This window comes from Condylura cristata, unplaced genomic scaffold, assembly GCF_000260355.1.
Source record: "Condylura cristata isolate star-nosed mole 26May11 unplaced genomic scaffold, ConCri1.0 scaffold00024, whole genome shotgun sequence".
Taxonomy (NCBI): domain Eukaryota; kingdom Metazoa; phylum Chordata; class Mammalia; order Eulipotyphla; family Talpidae; genus Condylura; species Condylura cristata.
In genome coordinates this window covers 22,995,774-23,008,886 of record NW_004567125.1, presented here as the reverse complement: position 1 = coordinate 23,008,886, position 13,113 = coordinate 22,995,774, and the positions used below count along the sequence as shown (strand labels likewise).

The 13,113-nt window shown below is 34.2% G+C and overlaps 1 protein-coding gene across 1 annotated transcript in view; it reads right to left on the bottom strand.

Annotated features, from left to right (window-relative positions):
• CEP350 (centrosomal protein 350kDa) overlaps positions 1-13,113 on the bottom strand; it is a 100,147-nt gene that overhangs the window by 48,957 nt on the left and 38,077 nt on the right. The window contains exons 13-21 of the mRNA XM_004688533.2: positions 11,671-11,831; positions 10,750-10,936; positions 9,327-9,541; positions 8,439-8,602; positions 6,138-6,248; positions 5,569-5,709; positions 4,528-4,664; positions 3,603-3,725; positions 819-985 (exon numbers count right to left, since the gene is read on the bottom strand). Of these exons, the coding sequence (XP_004688590.1) occupies positions 819-985; positions 3,603-3,725; positions 4,528-4,664; positions 5,569-5,709; positions 6,138-6,248; positions 8,439-8,602; positions 9,327-9,541; positions 10,750-10,936; positions 11,671-11,831 (1,406 nt within the window). The remainder of the gene's footprint in view (positions 1-818; positions 986-3,602; positions 3,726-4,527; positions 4,665-5,568; positions 5,710-6,137; positions 6,249-8,438; positions 8,603-9,326; positions 9,542-10,749; positions 10,937-11,670; positions 11,832-13,113) is intronic.

Here is a 13,113-nt window from a genome sequence, read left to right as displayed (position 1 = left end):
AAAAAAAAAATACTGCTTACCATGAGGATTACAACTGAGATGAAAAAATACACAAAATGATGTAAAAATAAACTATTATATATGTATATATAAAGAAAAAACATTGCTTAAGAGCAAACTATTAAAAAGAAAAATTTGGGTTCTTCCTGATGGTGCATGGATTAAAGTCTCAGCAATATCAGGCTGCCACTGTGACATGGATTTGAACCCCAGCCAGGGAGTAGGCCCACATGGCACAGCAGACCTCTCCTATCTCATCCACTGCTCCCCTTAGCAATGTTATTTCAGTAGATCTGCCTGTTCTCCTCCCAACTCTGTCTCTGGTGATTCCTATTACCCCCTGCTCCTCTGGCCCCAGTTCTTGTATATATTAAATAAATAAATGAATAGATACATAAATATTAAAAACAAAAAAGAAAAATTCAGAATGGAGCCTGTTAATATTCTGGGTTAGTGTATTGAAGGTGCCACTTGTTGCCAGATTTTAACTCTTACTTACATTATTGACTACCCATGATTTGATAGGAATATAGCTTTTATTTGTCATCTAGGTAGAGTTGGGTAATGAATTTTAATAAATATAGCCAATGTTATCATTACTTAGAAGAAACTATATTATAATGCTTACTGTATAGTTTTAAATGATGTGTTCTTTTTATGATTGTTACATATTTGTAAGATAATTTGGATACATTCAATTTCATACATATAATCTTAACCTAATCATTTCCATCATATGCTAATTATACTAACTGGCTCAGCCACATGTATCTCAAAGGGTTCTGAAATCTTTCTAGAACCTATATACAAAAAATTACCTTTGTCATCAGGAAGAGATGGTGCGCTGTCACTTCGTAAAGAATCATCTGCAGCAGTCTGAACTTGTTCATCAATAGAACTCTCCATCTTTTCACCATGAAGTTTCTTCTCATTTTCTTTAGATAGAACTGAAGGACTTTCTTGACGGCTGCTACCACTACTACTTCTGTTCATGGATATTACAAAAGTAAACACACAAAAAAATGAAGAAAAAAAAAGGGTCATAACTTTATAAGCTTATTTGACCAAGACAATATACCTTATAGTTAAGATGCGAAATGAAGAAAAATGTAATAGAAAACATAAAATGCTAAGTAGACATAAGTCTGAGCAGAAACTTATAAAAGATGAGCAGGAAGAGGAGAGGAAGTTGTCACTTTTAAACAATCATGACAGGCAACACTGATCTTAGGTTGTCCTTTGCCTTCTATTTTAAAATCAAGTTTCTGAGAAAAGGGGATTGGGATTCTACTCATTGTTTTCACTTCCTTTCTTTTCACAAACATCATGATTTCCATCCCAGCTGTTCATCTCTGTTTTGGTAAGCTCTACCTAAATTTCTAATTGCCAAAATCCAGTAGGAAATCTATTTTCTCTGCAATATCAGATGGTGTTGACATACAGCTCCTCCTTTAAGAATTCTACTTGCAGAAGCAGATGCTGTAGAATGTTAACATTAGGATAATCTAGAGGAAAAATATTCAAGAACTTTGTATTACTCTTGCAACACTTCTCGAGATATACCCATAACATGGTCTTCATCAGAATAAGTATAATGAAAAAAAAAAAAAGTAACATATTGGAAAATGTGTGGAAACTTTCATATTCTTGGTGGGAATGCAAAATAGAGCACTTGCTTTGTTAAACAATTTGTCAGTTCTTCAAAATGCTAAACAGAGTAACTATAGGACCCAGAAGTCCCACTCCTAAGTAAATAAAAACATATGTCCACATAATTTGCACATAAATGTAAATAGTAGTAAGTACTACTCCTAATAGTCAAAAGTCAATTCAAATGTCTGTTAATGATGGATAAATAAAATATGTCATATCCATGCCATCAAATATTATTTGTCAAATAAAGGAATAAATTACTGACACAGGATACTAAAAATACTGCACTAAACCAAAGAAGCCACTCACAAAGACTATACACTGTATGACATTACTTGTATGAAATGTCCCATATAGACAGACTCATTGTGGACAGAGACAGAAAGTAGATTATTGGTTGCTATAAGCTGGGGAGAAGGGACATAAGAAAAAACTGAAATGTAGAGAGAGAGAATTATGAAAATGAAGTCCTCAACTTAGAGACTCATCTATAATTATCAAGTAAAGAAACAAGGATATAGAAGGTTGTAATGTCTGTAAGTTCTATGAAAGAATACAGAAGGGATTTCTAAAGGAGAATAGATTTTTGAAGGGGAAATAAAAGTTAATCAAATGAAAAGAAGGTTGAAAGTTTAGAAAGAAGGCACGTCACAGGCAATCTCAGAGAAATAAAAAGCTTAGCTCTTTTAGAGTACTGGAAGTAAAACTTAGTGAAGTATGCTAAGAGGGGAAATGCCAACAGACAAGACTGTAGACAGATCAAAGTTCAATTAAAGGGACTATCATATTGCACTAAGTGGCTCTGAGGGAATACTGAAGGTTTCAAACAGATAACCAACTGGCTGTAAATTTTTAAAAAATCACTCTAGTTGTAGAGTTAATGAAGAACGGGAAAAGTTTAGTGACCGGGGAGACCTACTAGGATCTCACTGCAGTAATACAGATGATGACCTAAATGGAGTAAGTTTCAACAAAGGTGTATCACTGAAGTTAAATGAAAATCAAATAGCTTCAGACGCACAGTAGATGCCCCACAGTAGATTCTCCATTGGTATTTCCCCCACATTAATTTCCATATAATTTAGCTTCATGATTTTTTAATTGAGGTTTTACTACATTATAACAATGTAAGTATTCTATACCTCTAAGATGCTGGAAAGTAACCTCTAGAACCTTCTAGTCCAAGAACAGAGCCATAATTAAAAACTATAGATGTTACTACAATGCAAGTACCAATGACAAAACATAAATCTTCTCTTATAACAGTAAAGACAGATTAGTATATAGAATAATACCCCAAAATATGGACATCAGCAAAGCAATGTACAATAAACATGGGCTTCAAGAACTATATAGATAAACCAATTTTTAACTCCATGGTGTGCCACTGTCTACAATCTTGGGTGATCATACACTCTTAACATCTCCACTAGCCTCAGTGCCCCTATCTAAAATGATGGAAACATACATCTGAAGATTAAATTTGTGGAAAACAATGTATATACTATCGGTACAATAAAGGTTCTCAAGGAATGAGAACTAGATTTTTACAGGGCTTAGTTACATTGTAAGTCAGCTATTTAAATGAACTTCCAAGAGCAGATACTGTTCCACTTAAAGAAATGTTATTAAGAAGTCAAAAAAGAGGGCCCTACCTGGTGGTGCAGCAGATTAAAGCACAGCACTAAGAAGCTAAAGCCTCCCCAACCCCGGAGGTGATCCACATGGCGCAGCAGACCTCTCCTGACCCGTTGCTGCTCCCCTCGACAGTGTACTTCATCAGTCCACCTGTTCTCCCCAGTCTGTCTCTGGTGAATCCTCTCACTGCCCCTGCACCTCTGACCTGTACCCCAGTTTTGTATGCATAAATAAGTCTTAAAAAAATAAGTCAAAAAAGAGAGTAAGGTTTAAACCATTTATCAGACTTTACTAAATTGAACTGCTTTTACCTTCTGTCATGACTCTTGTACCTTGAAGATTCAGAATAACTATCATATGAAGGGGAATACTTCTGATGCTTGGAGTCAAGAGTCCCCTCTTTACTGTGAGAGAAGGAAACAGACTGACCTTTCCTATGGAGGAAATTAAAAATGATTAAATATTACAGATGTCTAATAAGAGACTTAAACACTCCTTTACATTTATGAGATAAAATTTTGAATGGATATTATGAAATCATTGTTACAAAATATTTGAGAAAAGGAGTCAGCCCTAGAAAAGGGTACCACATATTAAAGAGAATCTTTTGCTTTATTATGATAAATAGACACAATATTCCAAGCATCAACAAAACAAGCACAGAAACTTAGAACTTAGGGACAAATTGTGGTGTAAAGAGACAGACAAATATGATTCCGTCACCTGGCCCTACCTAAAAAATTTTCTAATAACTTTCTATTAATGCTAGAATAAACTCCAAAACTCTTTAGGTTTGTGAGTTTCTACTATGTTTTGATTGCAGTAGCATCTACCTTTCTCAGCACTGCTTGGCTCTCTTTCTCCAGTCACAATGGTCTATTTTCATTGTCTCTTGACTATTTTTGCAAGCACTGATTTGCTTTTTCTTACCTCCTTTACATTACCGACTCCTTTTTATTCACTAAATCTTGTAGGAAGCTTTACTTCCTTAGGAAAACCTCCTCTGACTTCCTTGCACCCCCTTGCTATTCAAATTCCTTTGTTACATGTCTTGGAGACCTACATTCCTTCTTTTTAACACCTCAGTTTATAAGTATTCATTCATACGTTAAATGAATAGCTGATTAATGTCTCTCTTCTCCACCGGACTATATATCTATAATCATGTTCCCAATACCCACCATCGTGCATGAGACATAGTAAGTATCATTATATATTTTCTGATTGAATATTAACCTATCTGTTTCAGTTCTGGTCCTCAGTTGCTTCATGAAGGCTGAAGCGTGTTGCCTCTGGTGGTCATAGACTGTTGCTAGGGGAGCTCCTGAAGCAGTGATGGCATCTGATATATGAGTTCGAGTCAACTCTGCCATCTAAACATGAACACATACAAAGCAAAAGTAGACGTAAAAAGATAATGTCACATAAGGTATGAGAGGGAGCATATTGATTTTAGATATCTGGATTGAGAGCAAGCAAATTATGCTATCATAGATAAAATATGGTAGGTTGTTTATTTAGACTCTTTAAATCTCAACAGCTTCCTTACAAAATAAAGCATTGGACCACATGATTTCTAAGATTTCACAGGGCTGTAACAATCAATGAGTTAAACAGAAAACCTTCTCGTTATATAAAAGCAATGGCAAATCAAATATTTAATCTTCATTTAAGAATCAATGTAACTACTACTTCCTATCTAAGTATTTTCTGAACAACAAGATGAAGTACATTTTCTTACTAAGCCACAATATACATAGAGATAGTAGTATAAGAATAATGGCTGTATCCTTAGTATAATAAAAGATACTAACATTACAATGGGTCATGAATGAACACCTTCAGCCCTCCCTAGTGGTGCCGTGGTTAAAGTGTCACTGCTATAATCACCAGCCACTGTAGCATGAATTCAATCCCCAGTCAGGGAGCAAACATACACTGCACAGCAGACCTCTCCTGCTGTCTAGCCTGCTGCTCCCCTGAGCAATATATTTCAGTAGATACACCTGTGGTAGCAACTCATTATCTTTCTGATGAATCCTTTCACGCCTCACCTCTGGCCTACACCACAGTTCTTATATGCATAAATTAAAAAACTTAATAAATCTAAAAAAAAGAAACTGGTTTGAAATGTTTTAATACAATGACTATATCAAACACAGTGCTATTTTCCTATCACAAATCTTCATATAAAACAGAACAGAGGTTCTCTATGACCAAAGTTATTCACACTGACTAAAAAATACTACAAAGAAAAATTTTCTCAGAAGCTCTTACCTCACAGATTTGGCGTGCTGCATCTGTGGTGAGACGAGCAGTCTCTGTTTGCTGACTGGCAATTTTACAAGTTGCTTCCTGAAGGACTTCAGTTACTTCCCGTTGTGATTTAACCACCTGCTGTAATGATTCCGCATGGACCTGTATAGAAAAGAGGAGTTATGTCTCAGTCTCTTCCCATCCCCCAAATTTTTAAATTTATAAATGTTTCAAGGATCAAATGACATATTTTTAAAAAACAACAACACTTGACTATCATTTCGATTTCATGTCTGAGTTTCTAGAAAAGAAAATTTGGAGTCTTAAAATCATTGTTGGTTAGTTTTAACTATACAGTTTATGCATCTATAGACAAGTAACTACCATGTATCTCAATTTCCACTTCCCTAAATTGGAGATAAACAGAGTTGCTAAAGACTCAAATGACATGAAATTAACCCAAAGCATAATATATTAAAAATTACTATTTATATTGTTTCTCCTTTACTTTTATGTATTTGAAAGAATGCTAAAGTGAAAGATAGAAATTTTGGATTAAAGAATGATTAACTGCTGCAAAGTTAGGTTACCTGAGCTGCTTTGTTTCGAGTTTCTTCTAACTGTCTCTGACACTCCAGAGCCTCTTGTTCAGCTTTTAATTTCAAAAGGGCCAAGTCTCTTTCATGGCGTTGCTGCTGTGCCTTCAAAATAAAAAAAAAAAAAAAAAAGAGCAACTATTAATTCTAAGACTAAAATATTTTAATACAATGACTATATTTAACACAGTGCTATTTTCCTATCACAAATCTTTTGAAACAGAGTCTGAAGAAAAAAAAGTAAATAGGGCAGACATTAATCACTGTTCTGAATATTTATTGAAAGCCTACTAAATGTTAAATAATGTAGTATGGGCCCTCCCTGGTGGTGCAAGGGGTTAAAGTGCAGCACTATGAAGTTATCTGCAGCCACTGCTGCACAAGTTCAAACTCCAGTCAGGGAAATGATCCACATGGCATGGAAGACCTCGTCTGTCCTGCTCGATACTCCCCTCAGCAGTGTATTTCAGTCAATCTGCCTGTTCTGTTCCCTACTCTGTCTCTGGTGAATCCTCTCATCCCCCATGCACCTCTGGCCTATACCCCAGTTCTGTATGCACAAACAAAAATTTAAAAAATAATAATGTAGTAATATAAAAAATTTGCAAGGTCTGCAGGACTAAGAACTGATATCAAAAGCTGCTTTTAAGACTTCTACACTCAACATTACACTTAGAGAAATAGCTTAAAACTTAATAGAAACAATTATCATGTTTATGAATTAGAAGATGTAGTATTATTGTGAATTCTCTAAACTGATTCAATGTTATTGAATTGGGGGGGAGTAAAAACTAGCAAAATGATTCTAAAAGTTATATAGAAATGTAAAAAAATCTAGAAAAGCCAAAACTACCTTTTAAAGGAACAAAATTACACTCTGATTTATAGTAATACAGTATGACACTGAGATGAAGTGTAGAAAAACTAAGTGTAGAAATATAACTGCACAGTTACTTAATTGCTGATAAAGATGCGAAGGTAATTTAAGTCTTTTTAAGAAAATGGACAACTGAATATCTATATGGGAATATAGATAAATTTTGACTCCTTCCTTACATAAAATTAACTAGCCAACAGTTCACACACTTAAATGTGAAAGTCAAAATTATATAAAGTTTTTGGAAAAAAAGAATACCTTTGTTAGAATATCTTAGGGTAGGACAATGCTTGCTTAAAAAAAAAAGGTACTACCATAAAAGAATATTAAAAACTAGATTTTATTAAAACAAACATCTTTTATTTCTTTAAAAGATAAAATTTTTAAAACAGGCAAATTCTAGAAAAATTCTAAAAAAAATCATCTGAAAAGGACATGTTTGTAGAATATATAAGAATATATAAAAAAAAAACTCTTACAACTTAATCAAAACACAATCCAATTAAGAAATGGGCAAAAGATATAAGCACTCACTTTATAATAAATATGTAAATCCTGCTATGTCATAAAAACAAACTATTTTCTTCACACTCATTAGAATGATTAGAGTATCAACTGCTAGCAACAAAACCCTCATATATTGTTACATAACGACAGGTTATTACAACTATTTTGGAAAAAGTATGGCAATTTCTTATGAACATACTTCACTCAAACAATTATTTCACTAGGTATTAACATGAAAAATGAAAACATGTTGAATACAGCCAAGTTGTAAAAAAATGTTCACAGCGGGAATGTTTATAATAGCCAAAAATTGAAAATGATACAAATGAACATCAAGAGAATAAAGAAGCAAACTGTAATATTTGATGAATGGAATATCATTAATAGGTTAATATTACTAGTAATAATATCATTAATCATTCCTGATACCAATACACTCTATTGAAGAACAGTGTTTAAGACTTTCACTGAATTTTTGTTAGCAAGGACAAGTCCACATTATCTGAAATTCAACAAACACTGGATATCAGAAACTTTTATTTTTGGTACAATGCATTAAAACCATAAACAAAAATAAGTCTTTTTTGACTTTTCAGTAAAAAGAGAAAATAGTAAGAATGTTTAATTTTCACACTATCAAAAAAAAGGAGAGAATATACAAATGAAGTATATTTGAGAGAAAATAACTGTATTATTCTCCTGCCAAGTATTGCATGTTCCAGTTCTCTTTTTAGATCTCTATAGTGCAGATTTTTCCAGTCATTTATAGATGCTATATGACCTTCTATTTTCTTCTACCTGACAAGTTAAAATTTGGGGTTTCATAAAATTCATTATTAAGACTATTTAAAATAGCAAAAAAGTGAAAAACAAAAAAACACGAAAAGCTAAGAAGAAAACTCCACTCATACCTTTATGATCTGAGCCAGAGACACACTCTCCTGCTGAGCAAGGGAAATCCCCCTAACTCTTTCTACATCTGACAGCTGACGCACAGACTCCTCGATGGCGCTCAAGTAACTGAGTTCGGCGGCCATTCGATGCTGAAGGCCAGCAGGAGAAAAGCGTTTGGAACCTAGAAGGCACAACAAGTATCAACTGTGAAAAGTTCACATGAAAATCACATCTCAGGTTTCTAAAATTTACTTCCCTTTTTGATGGTCCAAAACAAGCCTACTTTCCTTTGTGGGATACAGTGACTTAGTACAATGTATTTCAGTAACTGCTTTTTGACTATAGGTGCATGTTGCACATGCGCACACATGCATGGAGATGTACATACATATAAAAGCTCAGGGGGACACATCTGAGGTACATTTTCAGGCATATTTTGACCAAAATAGGCAAGATGAGAAATTCACCAATATTGAATTGCTTGTGTTTTCAATGTTTATTTTCTTGCACATTTTTGTTTATTTACTACTTCAAAAGTAATCATATTCTGGCCCTCCCTGGTGGCACAGCGGGTTAAAGCACAGCACTGAGAAACCAAAGCCACTTCCGCATGTGTTCGATCCCCGCATGCCCTGGAGGTGACCACACGGCGTGGCAGACCTCTCCTGACCCGCCCGCTGCTCCCCTCAGCAGTGTACTTAGTCAATCTGCCTGTTTTGCTCTCCACTCTGACTCTGGTGAAACCTCTCACCTCCCCTACACTTCTGGCCTGTATCCCAGTTCTGTATGCATAAATAAATCTTAAAAAAAAAAAAAAAAGGAAAAGGTTATTTTCAGAAAAAACAACAACAAATGAAAAATGAGTATCTCATTTTTAAAATTACAATTGTAAGGGTCTAACTTGCCTGCAGTTGAAGTCATCTCTGTAGTTGTTCTGCTAGCAGCCAGATCAGTGAAATCAGCATTAGGCTTAAATCCTGTTGTAGCTGAAGGAATTATTACTGAGGACTTAGATCTTTCTAACGAAGTTCCTGGAAAGTCAAACTGCAACAGTTTCTGAGAACTTGGAGATAGGGGAGAAGTTGGAGTTTTCTGAGGTCTTCCCTTGTCTGACGAGACACTAAAAATTTTGTTTTACCAAGACATTAGAGAAAGAAAAATTACTTCAAGAATCAGCTACACAATTTATAAAACAGCATACATTACTTTCTTTATCAACGTTAGATATAAAAAGCTGTACTTCAAGCATTTATTCACTCAAGACAGTCACTATGCTGAATGACTAACTGAATGTTCCTCTAATTGCTAGATTTACAATGATAAACAAGTTAGGTATAAACCTTGTCCATAATAAGATTTTTTAAAGTCTCTTGATTCTATTGACAATTATCTCTTTCTTCTGAAATATGCATATATCATAAATTAATCACTATAATACAAAGCAAAAATCCTCTAAAATATATAGCCCTTACTTAGCAATAAAATTATATTCAAATATATGGTTAATGGGCCTCTGGTGGTGCCAGGGGTTACTAAGCCTCAACACTAAGAAGTAATCAGCAGCCACTACAACACGAGTTTGATCCCTAGCCAGGAGCTAATCCACATGGCATAGCAGACCTCTCCTGTCTCACCAGCTGCTCCCCACAGCAGTATATTTCAGTAGATCTACCTGTGCTGCTCCCCACTGTCTCTGGTGAATCCTCTTACACCCTCCCCCCCACCACATAGCTCTGATCTCTACCCCAGTTCTTGTACACATAAATAGCTCTTTAAAAATATTTATATTTTTATGGATAGTAAGGTCAAGTCTATCTTATAAAAATGTCTTAAAATGTCTGATGTTTAAAAATACCATTTTGTATTAAAATTTAAGAAATGATAAAACCAATTCTCTTATCATTCCTCTAATATCAGAACACTCAGGGCAAAAATTTACTTTCATATTAACCATCTCTAAGAACTTCATTGAATATATATCCACTCATTTCCAGCCTACTTTTAATGCTAAAGTCTTTCCAAACTTTCTAACAATGTTTATCAAATACCTGCATATTAGAAATTTCTCTTTTTGGTACCAATTTAGTAATAAAAAAATACACAAGTCAGTTATCTATGGTCAATGAAAAAAGAATATTAAGAATGTTTGATTAGCTGTATACACTATCATAAAAATGAGAGTATAAGATAAAGATTAAAAACTAGAGCTATGAACAAAACTACAAAGTCTATTTAGGAAATAATGAAATTTATAAGTTTTTCTTTTCAATTAATGATACTGTAAATTAACTGAATATAAACTATAGCATTAAATATATATTACTATACCTCACAGAACGCCCAGAAAGATCCTCCAAGGTGTTATCTGTGTCAAGAGCCTGTTCATAGTCTTTAGTAGAAACTTTGTTGCTGTTTCCAGATTTCTTTCCTTGATGAGAGCCACGTTCTGAACTAGAGAGCACTTTTTCCTCATCAAGAAGTGAATTCTGAACATTTTCAGCAAGTGAATCTAGCCCTGTAAAGTAAGTGTTATAGAGATGACTCCCAATGTTAGAAGCTCCTGACAGGTAACAGATTTTAGTAAAATAACAAAAAGTACAGACCAGAATTTTTAAAATTTTACTTATTTTTAAAATATACACAAAATAAAGCAGTTCACCCTACTGCCTCAACGTAAATAAAGTGAAGCCTCTTCCTTTCATATCTTCTACTATTAAAAAGTAAACTTTTCTTAAATCAACTGGTTAAAAAAAAAAAAAAAGGATCAAACAAACATGAAGTACTATCCCAGTGGAAAGTAACCAAAAAAGTTTTATAAGGATAAAATCCAGAGCAGGAAGAAAATGCAATTAACTATCCAATTCTTTAGAAAAAAAAATTATACATGGTAGATCCATTTTTAATATTTTGAGAATTCTCCATATTGTGTTCCAGAGTAGCTAGACTAGGTTACATTCCCAACAGTGTATGAGGGTTCCTTTTTTCTACACCCTCACAAACACTTGTTTCTGGTCTTTTTTTCTATGGACCTGTCTCACAGATGTAAGATGGTACCTTGATGAGTGATAATAAGCTATACGACCAGCCATTCTACATATAAGGTAAAAAATATTCTAATGATAAATAAATGAGTGCTAACAACATTATACAGAAATTTATCTAGTTTCTTATGGAATCAAATCATAACTTTTAAATACTACCACAATATCATTAGTAAAAGGAAATGTCAACATGTAGAATCCCACTTACATTCGATTTTCTCCTTTTTTCCTTTCTTTCCTTTAGAGGAAGCAGATGAATGAGACGACGCAGCAGACTGGGCCCCTGATGAATGCTGGGAAGTAACATCCGCAGACGAAAGCTCATAGGCAGACTTTCTGCTAGAGAGGTCCTCGTGAATGCCTAAACTGCTACAACCACCACTGTCACAGAGTAAGTAATAGTGGTTAAAGAAATTAAGCCTTTAAATGCTGTTAAAACTGTAGCTATTTAAAATCTATTAAATTACTAGGAAAATATAACCATAGTCAAAGATACCTTCTACTTTTCTTTTTTGTTTTCCTACTACCATAGTCTGGTTTGTCCCCTATGGCCCTATTTATTACTTAGAAAAAATTCAGGGAGTCATTTATTGAAGTGAAAACAATAAAAATAGATACTTCAGACACATAAGAAAAAGATACAATGTTGGATATTGGCATATTTGGCCATGATTCTTATTAAATTTATAATTTACTACCTTCTAATTATTTTCCTTCTGATAATCTTAGAGAGAATATTTACCATTTTCTACTTCAAATTATAAATAAGTTATAATAATTCATATTGAGAGGTGATGTTAAACATCATCACAAATAAATCCTTACAAGTTTTGATTTAAAAATTTAACGTTTTCCTTGGAGCACAAAACTTCAATCTTTCTGCTATAATTTTAATAATTTACTAATTTTATTAGTCTAACTACATGTACTTTTAAAAAATCTTCCCAAATGTGGATTACATTTGTAATTTATGAAAAAAACTATATTGAATATGAGCAACTACAGATTCTATAACAAAATTTAGTGAGGGAATTTTCTCTGGAAGTCTGATTCACTTACTATGTGACTTCCTACAAGTAACTAAGCTTGGTGCTTCAGTTTTCTCACCAAAATAGGAATAGTAACTTGTCACATGAGATTATTACAAGAATGAATCAAGGGTCTCCCTGATGGCACAAGGGGTGAGTCTTGGCACTGTGAGTGAGGCTACTTCCAGCACTGCAGCACAAGTTCTATCCCTGACCAGGGAGCTGACCTACATGGTGCAGCAGATCTCTCCTGCCTCTCCTACTGCTCCCCTTAGCAATGTATTTCGGTCAGTCAGCCTGTCATATCTCTGGTAAATCCTCTCACCTTCCCACCCCCCAACTCTGGCCTACATCCAAGCTCTTATATGCATAAAATAAATAAAATGAATCTTTAAAAAAAAATGAATAAAGCCCTCTTAGTTCCTTGCACAGTAAACTTTTAATAAATATTATGATACTGTCATTTTTCAAAGTTTGTAAATTTAAGATATATCCTAGTTATTAAAAATATTACTGATTCCGGGCCCTCCCTGGTGGCGCAGTGGGTTAAAGCACAGCACTGAGAATCTAAAGCCGCTTCTGCATGAGTTCGATTCCTGCCTGCCCCGGAGGTGACCACATGG